General features: G+C 45.0%; 1 protein-coding gene across 1 annotated transcript; it reads right to left on the reverse strand.

Moving 5' to 3' along the window:
* Positions 1 to 5378: 5378 nt before the first annotated feature.
* LOC137096274 (zinc finger protein 436-like) lies at positions 5379 to 12196 on the reverse strand. Its single transcript, XM_067465305.1, has 5 exons — positions 11687 to 12196; positions 11430 to 11523; positions 10890 to 10969; positions 10554 to 10674; positions 5379 to 7494 (listed from the first exon to the last, which is right to left on the reverse strand). Exons 1-5 carry the CDS (start codon positions 12098 to 12100, stop codon positions 6338 to 6340), a joined length of 1866 nt encoding a protein of 621 aa, XP_067321406.1. The 5' UTR covers positions 12101 to 12196; the 3' UTR covers positions 5379 to 6337.
* Between the last annotated feature and the right edge of the window lie 10210 nt (positions 12197 to 22406).

The raw sequence follows: 22406 nt of genomic DNA on the forward strand, positions 1-22406 counted from the left end.
CAGGCATCCTCAGAGGTTGTGAGGTCTGTTGGAAACCAGGACAAGTGGGGTTTATATATCTGTGGAAAGTCCAGGGTGGGAGAAAGAACTCTTGTCTGTTGCAGCTAGGTGTGAATGTTTCCATTGGCCACCCTGATTAGCATTTGATGGCCTGACAGTTTTTAGACGTGGCTTGTTGCTGCCTGGGAGAATCTTTTGTTGAGAGGTGATTAGGTGTTCCTCATTTTATTTATTTTATTTACAACATTTATATGCCGGCCTTCTCACCCCAAAAGGGACTCAGAGTGGTTTACTATATATCCACACACACACACACAATATATTATTGTTGTTGTTGTTCATTCATTCAGTAGTTTCTGACTCTTTGTGACTTCATGGACCAGTCCACACCAGAGCTCCCTGTCGGTCGTCACCACCCCCAGCTCCTTCAAGGTCAATCCAGTCACTTCAAGGATACTATCCATCCATCTTGCCCTTGGTCGGCTCCTCTTCCTTTTTCCTTCCATTTCCCCCAGCATACTTGTCTTCTCTAATCTTTCCTTTCTTCTCATGATGGGGCCAAAGGACTTCATCTTGACCTCTACTCTCCTTCCCTCCAATGAGTAGTCAGGCTTTATTTCTTGAAGTATAGACTAGTTGGATCTTCTCGCGGTCAAAGGCACTCTCAGCACTTTCCTCCAACAGCACAGTTCAAAAGCATATATCTTCCTTTGCTCAGCCTTCCTTATGGTCCAGCTCTCACATCCGTAGGTGACAGGCCCGTAGCCAGGATTTTGATGGGGGGGGGGCTGAGTTTGATTTGGGGGGGGGGGGTGAGTCTGACTGAAAGGGGGTCTACCCTAGCAAACCTCTTGTATTGTTACCCCAATACCCCCATGCATATGGGATATATTGAGCATGGTGATCAGATCATGATATGAATAAACGTAACAGTTTAAATAATGTACCAGTAAGGCCTTCTTGCGGATCACCATGAGAATTTCGGGCCCCTCAAGCCCCCCCCCCCCCCCGGCTACAAGCCTGGTAGGTGACTATGGGGAATACCATTGTTTTAACTATGTGGATCTTTATTGCCAGTGTGATGTCTCTACTCTTCACTATTTTATCGAGATTGGTTGTTGCTCGCCTCCCAAGAAGTAAGCGTCTCCTGATTTCCTGGATATCATTAGCTTAGCGCAATATCAGTATTATATATTACTATAATAATAATATAAACCAGTATTACTATATTTGTACTATACCATTATGTTGTAATATTATTAGTAATATTGCATGTAATATAAAATATATAATTATATTATTTTATCAGTTGTGGAGTTATTGCATTGTCTGGAGTTTTGTGCATGTGGACAATTTCAACAACAAGAACCTCAAAAATTACAACAGCAAAACAACAGAGAGTAAACAATCAGGCACATCGAATCACTCTCAACAAAAGATTCCCCCCAGGCACTTCCAAGCCATTAAATGCTAATCAAGGTGGTCAGTTGAAACATTTGCACCTAGCTGCACCAGACAAGAGTCCTTTGTCCCACCCCAGTCATTCCACAGATATATAAACCCATTTTCCTACTTCCAACAGACCTCACTACCTCTGAGGATGCTTGCCATAGATGCAGGTGAAACGTCAGGAGAAAATGCCTCTAGAACATGGCCATATAGCCCGAAAAAACCTACAATAACCCAACTATATTATTGTATCACTTCTGGAGTTATTGTATTGTCTGGAGTTTTGTGCATGTGGACTATTTCAACAGAAAAGAAGAAACCATGAAAATGAACAAAACCTGGCTACCAGTATTTTTTAAAAAAATTATAACTGTAAATAAAAAACAAAACTCAAATACAGGGGATCTCCAGACAAGAAAAAATCAGGAACACCTAATCCCCTCTCAACAAAAGATTCTCCCAGGCAGCAACAAGCCAGACCTAAAAACTGTCAGGCCGTCAAATGCTAATCAAGGGCCCCGAGCCTCCCTCTTGCCCGCCTCCCACCCTCTGCTGCTGGGTGAGGGCCCTTCCAGGCAGGCCCTCCATCCCAGGATCTGATCCCAGGCCTTCTGCTTTGAACTGGAGCCTATGAGCCTCCCTTTTGGCCGCCTCCCTTCCGGAAGTGGCACTCCTCTCTCCCCTTGCAGCACAAACCTCTTCTGGCGCCGCTCTAGGAAGGGATGCGCTCACCACTAGCCGGAAGGGGCGGGGCTCCGTCTGTGAGAGGCCCTTCCTTCCCGTTTCCGCTTTAGGAGCCCTGGCCTCTGGTCCTCTGGGAAGGAGGCGGCGCAGCGGAGGCTCTCTTCCTTTGGGAAGAGGAGTGTGTGTAGGGCCTTCCTCTTCACTCACTTCCATTCAGGGGAGGCCCAGGGAGCCTCCTTTATTCATTTATTTGCAGCATTTATATGCTGTGGTATATCCCTATTGTGCCACCTCTACAAAGTTCTGGGTTTGAGCCTGCCACTTTTGGACTCTTGCTTGCTGAGGTGTTCCAGTGAGCGTCTCTGTAGATCTTAGAAAACTATATCTGGATTTAAGTCGTTGACGTGCTGGCTGATATCCAAACGGGATGAGCTGGAGATATCTCTGCCTTGGTCCTTTCACTATTGGCTGCCACTTCCCGGCGGATGTCAGGTGGTGCGATACCGGCTAGACAGTGCTGGAGCTGATGAACAACTGCACTGCATCCTGTCAGATCCCCAAAATCTGAAGGAAAGCAAGAGTCATCGCCATCTTGAAGCCAGGCAAAGACAGTAATGACCCAAAAAGCTACAGACCAATCTCCCTGTTGTGTCACCTCTACAAAGTTCTGGAGAGATTTATTTTGCATAGAATTACGGAAAAAATAGACCCCTGTCTGATCCCACAGCAAGCTGGCTTCAGGAAAGGCAAAAGCTGCACATCGCAAATGCTGAACCTGACTCAGCACATAGAAGATGGCTTTGAAAGGCAGCAGATCACAGGAGCTGTCTTCATAGACCTGTCAGCAGCCTATGATACTGTCAGCCACTGCCTCCTCCTGAGAAAAATGTACAATATCACAAAGGACTACCACCTCACCCGCCTCATAGGAAACCTGCAACAAAACAGGAGCTTTTTGGTTGAGTTCCAGGGCCAGAGAAGCAGATGGCGGAAACAGAAGAACGGCCTGCCTCAGGGGAGCGTGCTTGCTCCATCCATCTTCAACATCTACACAAATGACCAGCCACTGCCAGAAGGGACAGAGAGCTTCATCTATGCTGATGATTGTGCCATTACTGCTCAAGCAGGGAGCTTTGAGATGGTAGAACAGAAGCTCTCCGAAGCTCTAGGTGCTCTTACTGCCTATTACAGGGAAAACAGGCAGATCCCTAATCTATCTGACAGGGGATATGATAGCCACATATAAATATGTGAGAGGAAGCCACAGGGAGGAGGGAGCAAGCTTCTTTTCTGCTTCCCTGGAGATGAGGACGCGGAACAATGGCTTCAAACTACAAGACAGGCGATTCCATCTGAACATGAGGAAGAACTTCCTGACTGTGAAAGCCGTTCAGCAGTGGAACTCTCTGCCCCAGAGTGTGGTGGAGGCTCCTTCTTTGGAAGCTTTTAAACAGAGGCTGGATGGCCATCTGTCAGGGGTGATTTGAATGCAATATTCCTGCTTCTTGGCAGGGGGTTGGACTGGATGGCCCATGAGGTCTCTTCCAACTCTTTGATTCTATGATTCTGGAGGGGCCCTGCTCTCAGTCCTACCACCCTCGCAATCGCGTCTGGTGGGGACAAGGGAAAGGGCCTTTTTTGTGGTGGCCCCCTGGCTATGGAACTCTCTCCCAATTGAGATCAGATCTGCCCCCTCCCTCCTGACCTTCAGGAAGCTAGTGAAATCCTGGCTATGGAACGAGGCATTCCCAAAATGATGACGGAGACTGGCAATTGACTGAAGTTATTGACCACATATGTGGACTGAGTTGGACATGATTTTATCTTGACGAACCGGCTTTTATGTATTTTAGTCTATATGTATTTTAATTTATTGTTGATGTACGATGTTTTAGATTGTATTGTTAGCATTGAATCCTTGCTGTTAGCCGGTCTGAGTCCCTCTACGGAGGTAGAGAACATCGGGATACAAAAGTTTTAAATAATATATATATATATATAATATTTTAAGCATAGCACAATATCAGTATTATATATTACTATATTGTACTATACCAATATATTTATTTATTTACTAGCTTGGGGACCCAGCGCTGCCCGGGTTATTTGAGAAAGGAATTGTGTATCAAGTTTGGTCTTTATCAATTATTTATATGGCTCGCAGTGGTCTCCGGAAGTTAGTGAAGGTACTGCGAATCCCATCATCTGTTGTCCATCCTCCTCCAAACTGCACCATGATGGAGAGTGGGTCATGGGGGCTCTGTGTGCCAAGTTTGGTCTTGATCAGTCATTGGCGAGGGTCTCAGTGGTCTCAGGAAGTGAGTGAAGTTACTGCAAGTCCCATCATCCATCTCCAAATTCTTCCAAAGCGCACCAGGATGTAGAGTGGGTCATGTGGGCTCTCTGTGTGAATTGTGATCCTGATCCATCATTGTTGGCAGTTGTAATGGTCTCAGGAAGGGAGTACAGATATTGCAAGTCCCATCGTCCATGGTGCATCCTCCTCCAAACCGCAGCAGGATGTAGAGTGCATCATGGAGACTCAGTGTGCCAAGTTTGGTCTTTATCGGTAATTGGATGAGGGTTGCAGTGGTCTCAGGAATTGAGCAAAGGTACTGCAACTCTCATAATCCATGGTCCATCTCCGGCCAAACCACACCAAGGCGTAAAGTGGGTCATGAGAGGTCCGTGTGCAAAATTTGGTCTAGATCAGTCACTGATGAAGGTCACAGCGGTCTCAGAAAGTGAGTGATGGTACTGCAAGTCCCATCATCCATTGTCCATCCTCCTCCAAACTGCAGTATGATGTAGAGTGAGTGAAGGTACTGCAAATCCCTAAGGCCCTTTCCTTTCTCTTCTCATCCACTTGAGAATGTTAGAATGGTTTTTTTGTTTGTTTTTTGTGTTTTTTTGTTGTGTCAGGAGCGACCTGAGAAACCGCAAGTCCTTTCTGGTGTGAGAAAATTAGCCGTCTGCAAGGACGTTGCCCAGGGGACCTTGTCATCTTCAGTCCTGCTGGCACAGGGGTTTAACCCTCTGCACCACCAGGGGCTCCTGTTGAAGCTGGCCAATCAGAAACCATATGCAAATTTCCTTTTCCCTCTCAGCCACTCGAGAGTTTTGGAATGTTTTGGCTGGCCAATCAGAGACCTTATGCAAATTGTACCACAGTGGGAGCCAATCAGAAAGCTGCCACATACACCTACGTCCACTGCACACATACATACATACATACATGCACTGACTTTTATTATATAGATAGATTTATTTACAGTATTTATATTCTGCCCTTCTCACCCTGCAGGGGACTCAGGGCGGATTACAATGTACATATACATGGCAAACATTCAATATTATAGACAGACATTCAGAGGCTATTAACTTTCCAGCTTCTGGCCACCAGGGGAGCTGTCGCTTCCTTATTCTTTGTATACTTGCATACTTTCTGGTGATTTTTTATGGCCTTGTAAATCAGTTAATTTAGCCTCCCCACAAAGTGGTACCTAAATTTCCTACTTAACAGATGCAACTGTCTTTCGGGCTGCAAAGGTCGACAACAAGCTACACAATTTTGGTCGGGAGCTCACTCCAACCTGGGCTGGCTTCGAACTCATGACCTTTTGGTCAGTCGTGATCTTAATGCAGCTGATTCCCAGCCAGCTGAGCCACAGTCCCAGTTATATTGAAATATTATTGTAATATATATATTGTAATATCATTAATAACATATGTAATATAAAATATATAATTATAATATATTATTAGTATTATATTGTATTATATTATAATATAAATGTTATATGTATATACAACATATTATATTATAGACATAGCACAGGAGACAAGATGGAACTGTCCCCTTGCCCCCCTCTCTTCACTGGCCCAGATCTTATAGAAAGGATCAAAAAAGTTATTCTTTATTAGATATTTCAAAAAGAAAACCCCCTACCACATGCGTAGAATTACACAGTACACAGGGATGTCAGTCATTTATCGAATCCATTCCCACACTTCTCATCAAACTTCTCAATTAAATGTATTCTTAACCCTGAATATACATGACAGAAAATATTTGTCGTAACCAGTATGCACGAATAGATTAAAAAACCTGAAATATCCTTCATTTAGCTCTCAAAATTTTATCATTTATACCTAATGAGACATTTCATCCAAAAAATTGATCAGGTTATTATTTTCCCCAAAATTAAAAAGAATTAAAAAGAAGGTTTGCATTAGAAGTGCAGCTCTTTCCACACCCTGGTTTTTCTCTACTGTGAGTTTCCTGATGACGAATAAGATTTTTCTTTTGACTGAAGTTCTTTTCACACTGCAAGCATTTAAATGGCTTCTCTCCTGTGTGAGTTGCCTGATGACTAATAAGGACATGCTTGTGACTGAAGCTCTTTTCACACTGCAAGCATTTAAATGGCTTCTCTCCTGTGTGAGTTGTCTGATGACTAATAAGGTGGCTCTTTTGACTGAAGCATTTTTCACACTGCAAGCATTTAAATGGCTTCTCTCCTGTGTGAATTGCCTGGTGACTAATAAAGTTTCCCTTTTGACTGAAGCGCTTTTCACACTGCAGGCATTTAAATGGCTTCTCTCCTGTGTGAGTTGCCTGATGACTAATAAGATTGCTCTTTTGACTGAAGCTCTTTTCACACTGCCAGCATTTAAATGGTTTCTCTCCTGTGTGAGTTGTCTGATGACTAATAAGGACATGCTTGTGACTGAAGCTCTTTTCACACTGCAAGCATTTAAATGGCTTCTCTCCTGTGTGAGTTGCCTGATGACGAATAAGGTTGCTCTTGTGACTGAAGCTCTTTTCACACTGCAAGCATTTAAATTGCTTTACTCCTGTGTGAGTTACCTGATGACGACTAAGGATGTTCTTCTGACTGAAGCTCTTTTCACACTGCAAGCATTTAAATGGCTTATCTCCTGTGTGAGTTGTCTGATGACTAATAAGGTGGCTCTTTTGACTGAAGCTCTTTTCACACTGCAGGCATTTAAATGGCTTCTCTCCTGTGTGGGTTGTCTGATGACTAATAAGGTTGCTCTTGTGATTGAAGCTCTTTTCACACTGCAAGCATTTAAATGGCTTCTCTCCTGTGTGAGCTGCCTGATGACTAATAAGGCTTCCCTTTTGACTGAAGCTCTTTTCACACTGCAAGCATTGAAATGGCTTCTCCCCTGTGTGAGTTGCCTGATGTCGAATAAGGTTGCTCTTTTTACTGAAGCTCTTTTCACACTCGAAGCATTTAAATGGCTTCTCTCCTATGTGAATTTCCTGATGGTAAACAAGGCCAAACTTCCAAGAGAAACTTTTTCCAAATTCCAAATATTTAAAAGGAGTCTCTTCTATTCACATGGGTTGAGAACAAGGGAAGTGTGACCATGTGTTGAAAAGAAAAGATTATATTAGATTAAAGTTAACAAGTATACAAACTACAAAATGCATTTAGTTCAGACAGCCCTTTCCAACACTGGCTGTTTAAAGAAAAACATCTATTTTTTTCTTTGCTGTAAATATTATAACAAGTAAATAATAACTCAACCAGGGCTGGGGAAAAGAGAGTCGTTTCGGTAGCCCAAATTTCTCTGGAATTCCTTGACCTTCTGACAAAAGAAAGGTAAAAATCCTTTATCTGCCTGGTGCCATAAAGGTAGGTGAACTTAACTTCATGGCATCAGGTAGCAGAACAAACATCAAAATTCAGATTAGGAGTCAGAATAAAGTCCTTTTAAAAAAGACTGAAGATGCACAGAACTGGAGTTTGATATTCTCTCTCTGTTTTGTCTCTCCTTATATTATTAAATGTTATTTCTCCCATTTTGCCCCTTTAGTCTTTTTAAAAATAGGTGTAAATATAGAGGGAGGAGCTGAGGAGCCTTCTAATCAAGGTGAAAGAAGAAAGCGCAAAAGCCGGGTTGCAGCTAAACGTCAAAAAAACCAAGATTATGGCAACAAGAATGATTGACAACTGGAAAATAGAGGGAGAAACCGTGGAGGCCGTGACAGACTTTGTATTTCTAGGTGCAAAGATTACTGCAGATGCAGACTGTAGCCAGGAAATCAGAAGACGCTTACTTCTTGGGAGGAGAGCAATGTTCAGTCTCGATAAAATAGTGAAGAGTAGAGACATCAGACTGGCAACAAAGATCCGCCTAGTCAAAGCCATGGTATTCCCTGTAGTAACCTACGGATGTGAGAGCTGGACCTTAGGGAAGGCTGAGCGAAGGAAGATCGATGCTTTTGAGCTGTGGTGTTGGAGGAAAGTGCTGAGAGTCCCTTGGACTGCGAGAAGATCCAACCAGTCCATCCTCCAGGAAATAAAGCCCGACTGCTCACTGGAGGGAAAGATACTAGAGACAAAGTTGAAGTACTTTGGCCACATCATGAGGAGACAGGAAAGCCTAGAGAAGACAATGATGCTGGGGAAAGTGGAAGGCAAAAGGAAGAGGGGCCGACCAAGGGCAAGATGGATGGATGGCATCCTTGAAGTGACTGGACTGACCTTGAGGGAGCTGGGGGTGGTAACGGCCGACAGGGAGATCTGGCGTAGGCTGGTCCATGAGGTCACGAAGAGTCGGAGACGACTGAACGAATGAACAACAAATAGAGGGAGAAAGGGGGTATATGCATGTTGATTCACTTCTCTTCGGTGCCTGGCACATTCAGCCCTGTTGTCTCACGGAGGCTGCACAGAGCATGAACGGGAGGGAACCTGATTTAATGAATTCTCCTAGAGAGTTGAAGGGGTCAAACTGAGGCCATCCTACTTTGGACATAAACATGAGATCCTGCTCGTGACTGGGAAAGACAATAATGTACTGCAAAGTGGAAGGCAGCAGGAAAAAAGAGAGGCTGAATTACAGTGGTTCGATCCACTCAAAGAAACCTACTGCTTTGGTAGCTTTGGTTGACGGCTTACAGAGGGACAGACGGAAGTGGAGAATGTATCCCTATTGATTCCACTGAACATTTCAGCAGTTCTCAATATATTCAACAATGGTATCCTGGATCACCTTCCTAGATGGGAATTGGGAGACATTTTACAGTGGCTCTGTTCTTTCCTGCAGAGGCAAACCAAGAAAGTGCTGCTGGGGGATTCCTGATCGATACCTTGCCTATGGGATTCCTCAGACATCTGTTTATGCAATTAACATATATACAGGAGAGCTCATTCAGAGTTTTGGAGTGCTGTGCCAAGGCAGAGCACAGATTAGGGATTCATCTTGAGAGATTCATCTTGCACCCGGATTGTGGCACAGCTGGCTGAGTGTCAGCTGCAATCAGATCACTTCTGACCAAAAAGTCATGAATTCGAAGCCAGCCCGGGTCGGACTGAGCGTCCGACCAATTGTGTAGCTTGTTCTCGACCTTTGCAACCCGAAAGATAGTTACATCTGTCAAGTAGGAAAATTAGGTACCACCTATGTGTGGGGAGGCTAATTTAACTAATTTACGGGGCCATAAAAAGACTCCAGCAAAGCACTCCAGCAAAAGCATGCGGGGAATGTGGAAGTACTTCATCAGTGTCGCAGATGGACGATGAAAGTGACAGCTCCCCCTGGCAGGCAGAAAAGTTAAATAGCCTCTGACTGACTGTCTTTGTTGTGTGTCTTTGGCATTGAATGTTTGCCATATATGTCTACATTGTAACCTGCCCTGAGTCCCCTGCGGGGTGAGAAGGGTGGAATATAAATACTGTAAATAAATAAATAAATAAATTGATAGGGTTACATTACTATTGAAGACACAGGTCCCCAGTTTGGGACTTGGAATATAATGTGGAGGCCCAGGTTTCATGCATGACCAGGAGTGCCTTGCACATTTCAATTCTGTGCACCAACTGCACCTGTTTCTTGAAAACCCAGATCTGCCCAGGACGGTACATGCTTTAGTGACATCCCATTTGGATTACTATAATCACTCTACTTGGGGCAGCCTTGGAAGATTTTAAAAAATTTTGGCTGATCCAAAGAGCTACAGTCAGAATGTTAACTAAGGCTGGTTAGAGAGATCACACAAGTCATTTGTTGCCATGGCTCCACTGGCTGTCAATTTGTTTCCAGGCATAATTCGAATTGCTGGTTATGACCTATAAAGACCCAAATGGCTCAGGTCCAGGCTATGTGACCGACTGTATCTCCTTGTTCAAACCTACCTGGGCACTACGAACTGAAGAAGCCCTTCTCTCACTCCCACCACCATCACAAGCATGGCTGGTGGATGGAAAATAATCATGTGCCTAAATTTCATACAATATGACAACAAAGTGCCAGTTCTTTTCCTGGGCTGCCACCCATGTGGGATATAGAATGAAATTGTTTTCTACGGCTTCAAAGGAATCTGAAACACTATTTTTAGAACTTGTAAACTGATTTAGTTAACTACAAGAATAATGGAGCTTTACCCAGAGATGACAGGATCCCTAAATTCTCCTCCATGATTTGCTGGTGCAAGGCTTTTTGGCTTGGATCCAAGAGGGCCCACTCCTCCTCTGAGAAATCCACAGACACGTCTTCAAAAGTCAGCTAAATACAAAAAAAAGTTACCTGCGAGGAGAAATTGCCATCCAAGATGGGAAAGAAAACAGGCCATTTGTGATTTATGTTTTTGAATAAGTCATTCATAGAAAACATCTTGGATGAAAGGAATGTAGAAGAAAGAGTTTCATTTAGTGTCAGGGCAATATTCAAGGGAGAAGGAGACTCGGCTTTGCCTCCCCTCCAGGGATCCTGCTGCCTACCTGATCTGGTCCCGCAGAATCTCTTCTTAAGAAAGAATCAGGAAAAGATGGGCTACTGTCACTTGGCCATGTTTCACAGCCTGTGAAAGAGAGGAAAGACATCAAGGAGGGTGAGATCAGGCCCTTTTCCAGGCTGCTCTTCTTTCAGAAGCCTACCACTTTCCCCTTGCCCTCTTTGAAACTCCCTCCTTGGATTTGAGTCCCCAGTCTTTGATTTGAACTATTAAAGGTCTTTAATTTGAACTATTAAAGACCTGTTGCAACGTAATCCCAGAAAATGTGGAGGGTTGACTGTATTCGTTTCTGTATTTGTGCCAATGTAGCAAAAAGCACATTCAGCACCATAACATCCAGAGAGAAGCAAAGAAATCAAGCAACTTTGAAACTGGCACAAATAAGTATTATAGATAAATGTCTCCTGTCAACAGCACTCTTAAGCTCCCACACTCCCCAATTTTCTTTCTGTTCACATAGTTCAGGTATTTCAGGTCTACCCTAGAGGAGGCGAGCAGGCAAGAAAGACCACTGCCCATCCCTTACCAACTGTGATAGATTTTCCATTTCCAGTCTGGACGATGCACACGGTGTCTGAAAGGGACTCATCCACCTGACTGGTCCCATCTGCAAAAGAGTCCTGCACATGAACAAGTAGCACAGAAAACAAGGGAAAAGGCAGATCAGAAAAGGAGGGAGGGCTCTTTTTGCAACCTGTTCCAGAGTTTTACATTACCCTTTAAAACAATTATCTTGTAGTTCCTTGAAACTACAAGATGAATCTCTCTCTCTCTCATTCTCACCTGGGGCTTCTCCCACTTCCTCTCCTCTTCCTGACTCAGGAGGAAGCCTTCAGCCAAGGCCACGGCCTGGGAGCTGGTCTCTGCCCCACATTCCCTGACCCAGCGCTCCATCTCCGCAGGAAGGACGGCCAGGAACTGCTCCAGGATCACCAGGTCCAGCATCTCCGCCTTGGAGTGTCGCTCGGGCTTCAGCCACAGGCGGCAGAGAGAGTGGAGACGGCTGCAAAGCTCTCGGGGACCCAAGGCCTCCTCATAGCAGAAATGCCGGAAGCGCTGGCGCTGAAGGTCTGAGTGGAGCAGCTTGCTTTCCCAGTCTTTCCTCCAAGGGTCCTCCCAGAGTGCTCTATTCTTCTCAATCTCAACAGCAGAAGAAAATATTTCTAACTGGGCAGCAGCTGGATCTTGTCTTTCCATCTTGCTTCTATGCGTCGGGAATGCCTCCAAACTGGAACAACATATTCTCCCTCTCTCCCACCTGATGATATTTGAAGGGGAAGAACTGGCAGAACTGACAGGCCCTACAAAACAAAGGTCACGTCAATACTGTCAAGGTCAGACAACATTTTACCATGAATGTTGAATGAAGGACTGGCTTCTTGATCGGGAGAGAAAGGGTTTGGTGAGAGGGTCCCCTCCTTCTCACAGAGCAACACTCTCCCCTGTAGTCCTCTCCCTTGTTCAGCCCCTTAAAGAGTTGGAAGAGACCTCGTGGGCCATCCAGTCCAACCCCCTGCCAAGAAGCAGGAAAATTGCATTAAAGGCACCCCTGGCAGATGGCCATCCAGCCTCTGTTTAAAAGCCTCCAAAGAAGGAGCCTCTACCTTCTTTGAACTTTGAACCTTTGCAATCTCTTTCCCTTCTTTTGGGAATCTTTAAAAATTATTTTCTGGTGGAGGGTTTGTTCCTGCAGCCTTTCCCTGCGTTCCTTCAGACCTCACAGATCCCAAAGCAAGACAAGGACCTTCAGTTGAAGCTGGGAAGGAAAGCACCCTCCTCTGAAGAAGAAGGGGAAGGAGGAGGAGGGGGGGGGAGGAAGAGAAGGGCGTGAAGGGAGCTCTTGGCTGGCCTCAGAGGGGCCTCCAGAGCCCCTTCCTCCAAGAAACAAAGGGCCCGAGTCTCCCTCTTCACCACCTCCCTCCCTCTGCTGCCTGAAGGCTTCCAGACAGGCCCTACACCCCAGGATCTGATCCCAGTTCTTTTGCTTTGAACTGGATTACATGAGTCCGCACTGCCTGATAATCTGGGATAAACAGAAAACCTGGGATGAGATCCTGAAATACACACATATAGGGTCTGCCTGGAAGGGCCCTGAGCCTGCAAGAGAGACGGAGGGACCTGCAGCTGCCCTCCTCTGAAGGAAGAGGAGAAAGAAGCAGGGAGGGCATGAAGGGGGCCCTTGGCCGGCCTCAGAGGGGCCTCCAGAGCCCCTTCCTCCAAGAAACAAAGGGCCTGAGTCTCCCTCCTTGCCGCCTCATTCCCTCTGCTGCCTGAGGGCCCGTCCAGGCAGTCCCTCCGTCCTAGGATCTGATCCCAGGTCTTCTGCTTTGAACTGGATTACGTAGAATCATAGAGTTGGAAAAGACCTCGAGGACCATCCAGTCCAACCCCTACCAAGAAGCAGGAAAATTGTATTCAAAGCACCCCCCATAGATGACCGTCCAGCCTTTGTTTAAAAGCTTCCAAAGAACAGCTCTGACAGTCAGGAAGTTCTTCCTCATGTTCAGGTGGAATCTCTTTTCCTGTAGTTTGAAGCCATTGCTCCATTGCATCCTAGTCTCCAGGGAAGCAGAAAACAAGCTTGCTCCCTCCTCCCTGTGGCTTCCTCTCACATATTTATACATGGCTATCATATCTCCTCTCAGCCTTCTCTTCTTCAGGCTAAACATGCCCAGCTCCTTAAGCCGCTCCTCATAGGGCTTGTTCTCCAGACCCTTGATCATTTTAGTCGCCCTCCTCTGGACACATTCCAGCTTGTCAACATCTCCCTTCAGTTGTCTAATTATGTTTTAATTATGTTTACTGAGTCTGCACTTCTTGATAAACAGAAAACCCGGGACCAGATCCTGAAATAGATAGATAGCCTGCCTGGAAGGGTCCTGTGCCTGCAAGAGAGGCAGAGGGACCTGCAGCTGAGGCTGGGAAGGAAGACACTCTCCTCTGAAGGAGAAAGAAGCAGGGAGGGCAAGAAGGGAGCCCTTGGCTGGCTTCAAAGGGGCTTCAGAGCCCCTTCCTCCCAGAAACAAAGGGCCTGGGTCTCCCTCCTTGCCACCTCCTTCCCTCTGCTGCCTGAGGGCCCTTCCAGGCAGGCCCTCCATCCCAGGCTTTCTGCTCTGAACTGGATTATATGAGTCCACACTGACAGAGAAGGAGGTGGAAGAACTAATAAGGCAGGAAGGCCCTTGTTTACCCAGGAAAGAGAAGATGGGAGCCTCAATGGATGGGCTGATCTCACAGCAGAGAGGAGAGGAGATGCCCCAGAGAGAGCAGGCTCACCTCTAGCCCCACCCAAGGAGGACTGGCCCAAGCCACTTCCGGTGCCTCTCTAGGAAGGGATGCGCTCACCACTGGCCCGAAGGGGCCGGGCTCGGGCTGTGGGAGGCTCTTCTTTCCTTCCTGCGTCCCCTCTAGGAATCCCTCTCGCTCGCTTTAACCCTTCAGAGAAAGGCCCAGGTCTAGCTGGGGGCGGCGGGAATTTTGAACCTGAAAATGCATAAAGTGCATGTTTTACCATGTTATGTATCTCTCAGCTTTACTAGCCGTCCCCTGCCACGCGTTGCTGTGGCCCACTCAGTATATATGTGTATATATTTGTGTGTCTGTGTATATGGTTTTGCACATGCGTTGTAATGTATTTTTAAAGTCTCTTCTGCTGTGTTTTTCAGTGTTTTTATGAGTGATGGTCACGCATTGGCCTGATAGGTGTATTGTGTCCATGTTGTTGTTGTTCATTCGTTCAGTCATCTCCGACTCTTCGTGACCTCATGGACCAGCCCACGCCAGAGCTCCCTGTTGGCCGTCACCACCCCCAGCTCCTTCAAGGATGCCATCCATCCATCTTGCCCTTCTATCCATATTTGGTGTCAATTCATCCAGGGGTTTTTGAGTTACGTTAATCCCACAAGAATGATTGACAACTGGGAAATAGAGGGAGAAAATGTGGAGGCTGTGACAGACTTTGTATTTCTAGGCGCAAAGATGACTGCAGATGCAGACTGTGGCCAGGAAATCAGAAGACGCTTCCTTCTTGGGAGGAGAGCAATGTCCAGTCTCGATAAAATAGTAAAGAGCAGAGACATCAGACTGGCAACAAAGATCCATTGCCTAGTCAAAGCCATGGTATTCCCTGTAGTCACCTACGGATGTGAGAGCTGGACCTTAGGGAAGGCTGAGCAAAGGAAGAGAGATGCTTTTGAGCTGTGGTGCTGGAGGAAAGTGCTGAGAGTGCCTTGGACTGCGAGAAGATCCAACCAGTCCATCCGCCAGGAAATAAAGCCCGACTGCTCACTGGAGGGAAGGAGACTAGAGACAAAGTTGAAGTCCTTTGGCCACATCATGAGGAGACAGCAAAGCCTGGAGAAGACAATCATGCTGGGGAAAGTGGAAGGCAAAAGGAAGAGGGGCCGACCAAGGGCACGATGGATGGATGGCATCCTTGAAGTGACTGGATTGACCCTGAAGGAGCTGGGGGTGGCGACGGCCGACAGGGAGCTCTGGCGTGGACTGGTCCATGAGGTCACGAAGAGTCGGAGACGATTGAACGAATGAACAACAACAAATCCCACAAACGAACATGACATTTTTGTATTGTCAAAGGCTTTCATGGCCTGAATCACTGGGTTGTTGTAGGTTATTTCAGGCTATATGGCCATGTTGTAGAGGCATGTATCTATGCCAGGCATCCTCAGAGGTAGTGAGGCCTGTTGGAACTAGGAAAAAGAGTTTATATATCCGTGGAAAGACCAGATTGGGACAAAGGACTCTTGTCTGCTGGAGCTAGGTGTGTATGTTTCATAACATACAGAATAAACATCAGATCAGCCCCCTCGTTGATGGCATTTCGGAAGAAACTTAAAACCTGGTTATTCGAACAGGCGTTTGAATAGGCAGTGCAGTGAATCACAATGAATTATATGAATCGGAACAACGGATGACGAACTTGGATTATGATTTTAGTTATGAGACGCTATTGAATTGTTATTGATGCTATAGATGGTCACTGATGGTAATTGCTTAGTGTGTTAATGTGTCAATTGTTTTTAAATGGCTGTATGTGTTGCATTGAATTTTTACCGCTTCTTATTGTTAACCGCTCTGAGTCGCCTAATTGGCTGAGGTATACAAGTAAAGTAAAGTAAATAAATAAACTCTTCCTCATGTTCAGATGGAATCTCCTCTCTTGTAGTTTGAAGCCATGCTTCCATTGCGTCCTAGTCTCCAGGGCAGCAGAAAACAAGCTTGCTCCCTCCTCCCTGTGGCTTCCTCTCACATATTTATACATGGCTATCATATCTCCTCTCAGCCTTCTCTTCTTCAGGCTAAACATGCCCAGCTCCTTAAGCCGCTCTTCACAGGGCTTGTTCTCCAGACCCTTGATCATTTTAGTCGCCCTCCTCTGGACACATTCTAGCTTGTCAATATCTCTCTTCAATTGTGCTGCCCACTGTGTTTCTGATGGTCTTTGGTGATCCCCTTGCAAGCCCCCCAAGAAGTCCCAACCCTCAGGTTGAGAAATGCTGCCTTAAAGAGCAATACTACCTTATTCCCTCGTTTGGATGGATTAAAATGGCCAAATTAATTTTCAGTCAAACATTCCAAGCTCACAAACAACCAGGTCTGCAAATAATCATTCAGATTCTGTTAGGAATTTACTATAGGAAGCTCTGTAATTGTTAATCATTCCCTTCTTTCCTTTACAGCAATGGTTCTCAACCTGTGGATCCCCAGATGGTTTGGCCTTCAACACCCAGAAATCTTAACAACTGGTAAACTGGCTGGGATTTCTGGGAGTTACAGGCCAAAACACCTGGGGACCCACAGGTTGAGAACCACTACTTTAGACTTTGACAAATAAAGCAGTTCCTATTGATCTATTCACATTTGCATGTTTTCGAACTGCTAGGTTAGCAGAAGCTGGGGTCAGCAGTGGGAGCTCACGCCTCTCCCCGGATTTGAATAAACTAGATTAATTCTCACCTACAAATGTTAAGAAATATCATGTATGTTTTCAGACTGAATACTAGGCTTGTTCGAGTTCGTTGGGAAGCTTCTAAAATCGGAATTAATTCGGATTAAATTTCCTTTTGAACCTATTTCGAGCCATGCAGGAATAGTGGGAGGAGCAATTCCGAATTGAAACCACTTACCAATTGTTCGGAATTATTTTTGGATGTCTCTCAAAGTTATTTTCATTTTAAGACCATTAAGCAATTTTGGCAAAGCCTAACAAATGGTTTTAAAATTTCACAGTTTCCCTTCCCTGGCGGCGTCAACCTCATCCCTCTGCATCACAGCTCGCCGCCAGGGAAGGGAAACTGGGGATCTAATCGCTTTAAAAGATGGAAACATGCTAGAGGTAATGAGGAAGAGACCCAGGATGTAGTTTGAAATTTTTATCAGCACTGTCTGGGTACTATCATAATACATTAACCCCATCATTTATCATGGTACTATCATTAGAAGAAACCGTGAGATTTTAAAGCTGTTTGTTGAGGCTTTCTGGCTTTGCCAAAGTTACTTAATGGTTCTGGAGGGCACCTTCCATTAACGAAGCGATTCGAATTTCCGATATTTCCGATTTTTTTTCAAGAAAATTTCAGAAATCATTTCAAAATCGAATAGCCAGCGCCCCCTACATCCGAAACGAGTATTTAACCACTTTTTGGGATCAAACAAGCCTACTGAATTTATTTATTTATTTTATATACCGCTTTTCTCAGCCCTCAGGCGACTCAAAGCGGTGAACAACATCAATACAAAACATCACGAGACAGGTATAGGGCAATTAAAAACAATTGTAACATAAATCATTAAACATCAGTATACACACACTGAATACACACACACACACGTCTGTAATAGATTTTCTATTATTTATATGTTACGGATAGGACAAAAAATATTCATAGTAACCAGTATGCATGATTGGATAAAAAACAATTTATCAGTTATGTTTATTAGATACTAGCCTGGGTTATTTGAGAAAGGAATTGTCTATCAAGGTTGGTCTTTATCAGTTATTTATATGGCTCGCAGTGGTCTCAGGAAGTAAGTGAAGGTACTGCGAGTCCCATCATCTGTGGTCCATCCTCCTCCAAACTGCACCAGGATGGAGAGTGGGTCATGGGGGCTCTGTGTGCCAAGTGTGGTCTTGATCAATCATTGGATGAAGGTCACAATGGTCTCAGAAAGTGAGTTAAGGTACTGCAAGCCCCATCATCCATAGTCTGTTCTCCCCCAAACCTCACCAGAATGTTTCGAGTTGGCCAAGGGGGCTCTCTGTTCCAAGTTTGGTCTTTCTTGGTATTTGGATAAGTGTCGCTGTGGTTTCAGGAAGTGAGTGAAGGTACTGCAAGTCCCATCATCCATCGTCTGTCCTCATCCAAACAGCATCGGGATGTAGCGTGGATCATGGGCGCTCTGTGTGCCAAGTTTGGTCTTGATCAGACATTAGATGAGGGTTGCAGCAGTTTTGGGAAGGGAGTGGAGGTACTTGACATCCCATCATCCATGGTCTGTCCTCCTCGAAAGTGCACCAGAATGTAGAGTGGGTCATGGGGACTCTGTGTGCCAAGTTCGGTCTTGATCAGTCATTGACGAGGGTCTCAGTGGTCTCAGGAAGTGATTGAAGTGACTGCAAGTGCCATCATCCATTGCCAATTTCTTCCAAACTGCACCAGGATGTAGAGTGGGTTATGCGGCTCTCTGTGTGAATTGTGGTCCTGATCTATCATTGTTGGCAGTTGTAATGGTCTCAGGAATGGAGTGCAGGTATTGCAGGTCCCATCGTCCATGGTGCATCCTCCTCCAAATTGCACCAGGATTTAGAGTGTGTCATGGAGACTCAGTGTGCCAAGTTTGGTCTTTATTGGTAATTGGATGAGGGTTGCAGTGGTCTCAAGAATTGAGCAAAGGTACTGCAAGTCCCATAATCTCTGGTCCATCCCCGGCCAAACCACACCAGGACGTAAAGTGGGTCATGAGAGGTCTATGTACCAAGTTTGGTCCTGATCAGTCATTGGATGAGGTTAACAGCGGTCTCAGAAAGTGAGTGATTGTACTGCAAGTCCCATCATCCATAGTCCATCCTCCTCCAAACTGCAGTAGGATGTAGAGTGGGTCATGGGGGCTCTGTGTGCCAAGTTTGGTCTGTATTGGTAATTTTCTGACACCGCCTCTGGCCTTTTCCTTTCCTCTCTTTGTCATTTCGGAATCTTGGAATTGAGGCTGGCCAATCAGAGACCATATGCAAATTTCCTTCTCTTATGTGCCCGCTTCTCTCATTAACCCTCTTCACCATCAGGGGCTCCTGTTGAGGCTGGCCAATCAGAGACCATATGCAAATAGCACCACAGTGGCAGCCAATCAGAAAGCTGCCACAAACTCTTCCGCCCTACGTCCTCCCTCTGTCCTCCCTCACATACAAACTTTGACTTTTATTATATGTATAGATTTTGATTTTAGAGTTTTTTAAATACTGGTAGCCAGATTTTCTTCATTTTCATGGTTTCTTCCTTTCTGTTGAAATAGTCCACATGGTTGTTCATACAAGAAAACCCCCTACCACATACATAGAATTACGTATTAGTCATTGATCAAATCTATTTCCACACTCCTCATCAAACTTCACAATTAAATGTATTTTTAACCTTGAAAATAATAATAATAATAATAATAATAATAATAATAATAATAATAATAACTTTATTTATACCCCAACACCATCTCCCCGATGGGGACTCGGAGCGGCTTATATGGGGCCAAGCCCGGACAACATATTACAGCAATAATATCAAAACATAGACAACAATCCATTTCGACGCTCCTCATCAAACTTCTCAAGTAAATGTATTTTTCACCTTGAATATACATAACAGGAAATAGATGCAGTAACCAGCATGCATGAATGGATTGTAAAAAACCAGAAATATCCTTCCTTTAGTTCTTAAAAGTTTTATCACTTACGCTTAAGGAGATATTTCATCAAAGAAAACTGATCAGGTTATTATCTTCTTGCCTTTACCCCATTTCTTCCGTGTGGGTTGGCAATTAAAAAAGAAGTCTTGCATTTCAACTGCAACTCTTTCCACACTCTGCTGTGAGTTGCCTGATGACAAACAAGGTATGATTTCTGACTGAAGCTCTTTCCACACTGCAAGCATTTAAATGTCTTCTATCCTGTGTGAGCTGCCTGATGACTAATAAGGATGTGTTTGTGACTAAAGCTCTTTTCACACTTCAAGCATTTAAATGGCTTCTCTCCTGTGTGAGTTGCCTGATGAATCATAGAATCATAGAATCAAAGAGTTGGAAGAGACCTCATGGGCCATCCAGTCCAACCCCATTCTGCCAAGAAGCAGGAACAATTAAAACTTGTGCGCCAGCTGCGCCCGTACCTTGGGAAGTCAGATCTGGCCACGGTGGTCCACGCTCTTGTTACATCCCGGTTGGATTACTGCAACGCACTCTACGTGGGGTTGCCTTTGAAGACTGCTCGGAAACTTCAACTAGTCCAGCGAGAAGCAGTCAGATTGCTCACCGGAGTGACGTACAGGGAGCATACTACTCCCCTGTTACATCAGCTCCACTGGCTGCCGATCCAATTCCGAGCACAATTCAACGTGCTGGTTTTAACCTACAAAACCCTATATGGTTCCGGCCCAGTGTATTTGTCTGAACGGATCTCCCTCTACATCCCACCTCAAAATTTAAGATCGTCTGGGGAGGCCCTGCTCTCGACTCCGCCACTATCACAAGTGAGGTTGGCGGGGACGAGGAGCAGGGCCTTCTCAGTGGTGGCCCCTCACCTGTGGAACTCACTCCCCGGGGAGATTAAATCAGCTACCTCCCTTTTGGCGCTCAGGAAAAAACTGAAGACCTGGATATGGGACCAAGCCTTTGGACATTCTGGCAGCTAAGGGAAGATCTGACGATAAACATGGACGAATGGAATGGAATGGATATACGGAACTCTGAACACTGAGCATGAGATTGTTTTGCTATTTTATTATGTACTAATGTTTTTAACTTGTTAACTGTTTAAATCGTTTTTAGGTATTGTTTGTTTATTGATTCAGGCATCGAATTGTGCCGTTGTTTGTAAGCCGCCCTGAGTCCCCCCTCGGGAGTGAGAAGGGCGGGGTATAAGTAATTGAAATAAATAAATAAATAAAATATTGCATTCAAATCACCCCCGACAGATGGCCATCCAGCCTCTGTTTAAAAGCTTCCAAAGAAGGAGCCTCCACCACACTCCGGGGCAGAGAGTTCCACTGCTGAACAGCTCTCACAGTCAGGAAGTTCTTCCTCGTGTTCTAATAACTAATGACTAATAAGGTACCTCTTTTGACTGAAGCGCTTTTCATACTGCAAGCATTTAAACGGCTTTTTTCTTGTGTGAGTTCCCTGGTTACTAATAAAGATGTGCTTGTGACTAAAGCTCTTATCACACTGCTAGCGTTTCAATGGCTTTACTCCTGTGTGAGATGACTGATGTCTAGTAAGGTGGCTCTTTCGACTGAAGCTCTTTCCACACTGCAAGCATTTAAATGGCTTTACTCCTGTGTGAGTTGCCTGATGGCTATTAAGGTGTTGCTTGCGACTGAAGCTCTTTTCACACTGCAAGCATTTAAATGGCTTTACTCCTGTGTGAGTTGCCTGATGACTAATAAGGCTTCTCTTTCGAGTGAAGCTCTTTCCACACTGCAAGCATTTAAATGGCTTTACTCCTGTGTGAGTTGCCTGATGACTAATAAGGCTTCTCTTTCGAGTGAAGCTCTTTCCACACTGCAAGCATTTAAATGGCTTTACTCCTGTGTGAGTTGCCTGATGGTTATTAAGGTGGTGCTTGTGACTGAAGCACTTTTCACACTGCAAGCATTTAAATGGCTTCTCTTCTATGTGACCTGCCTGATGACTGATAAGGTATCTCTTTTGACTGAAGCACTTTTCACACTGCAAGCATTTAAATGGCTTCTCTCCTGTGTGAGTTGCCTGATGACTAATAAGGCTTCTCTTTCGAGTGAAGCTCTTTCCACACTGCAAGCATTTAAATGGCTTTACTCCTGTGTGAGTTGCCTGATGACTAATAAGAACATGCTTGTGACTGAAGCTCTTTTCACACTGCAAGCATTTAAATGGCTTTACTCCTGTGTGAGTTGCCTGATGACTAATAAGGCTTCTCTTTCGAGTGAAGCTCTTTTCACACTGCAAGCATTTAAATGGCTTTACTCCTGTGTGAGTTGCCTGATGGCTATTAAGGTGTTGCTTGCGACTGAAGCTCTTTTCACACTGCAAGCATTTAAATGGCTTCTCTCCTGTGTGAGTTGCCTGATGACTAATAAGAACATGCTTGTGACTGAAGCTCTTTTCACACTGCAAGCATTTAAATGGCTTTACTCCTGTGTGAGTTGCCTGATGACGAATAAGGTCATGCTTGTGACTGAAGCTCTTTTCACACTGCAAGCATTTAAATGGCTTTACTCCTGTGTGAGTTGCCTGATGA

The sequence above is a fragment of the Anolis sagrei genome, chromosome 2 (assembly GCF_037176765.1).
Source record: "Anolis sagrei isolate rAnoSag1 chromosome 2, rAnoSag1.mat, whole genome shotgun sequence".
Classification (NCBI taxonomy): domain Eukaryota; kingdom Metazoa; phylum Chordata; class Lepidosauria; order Squamata; family Dactyloidae; genus Anolis; species Anolis sagrei.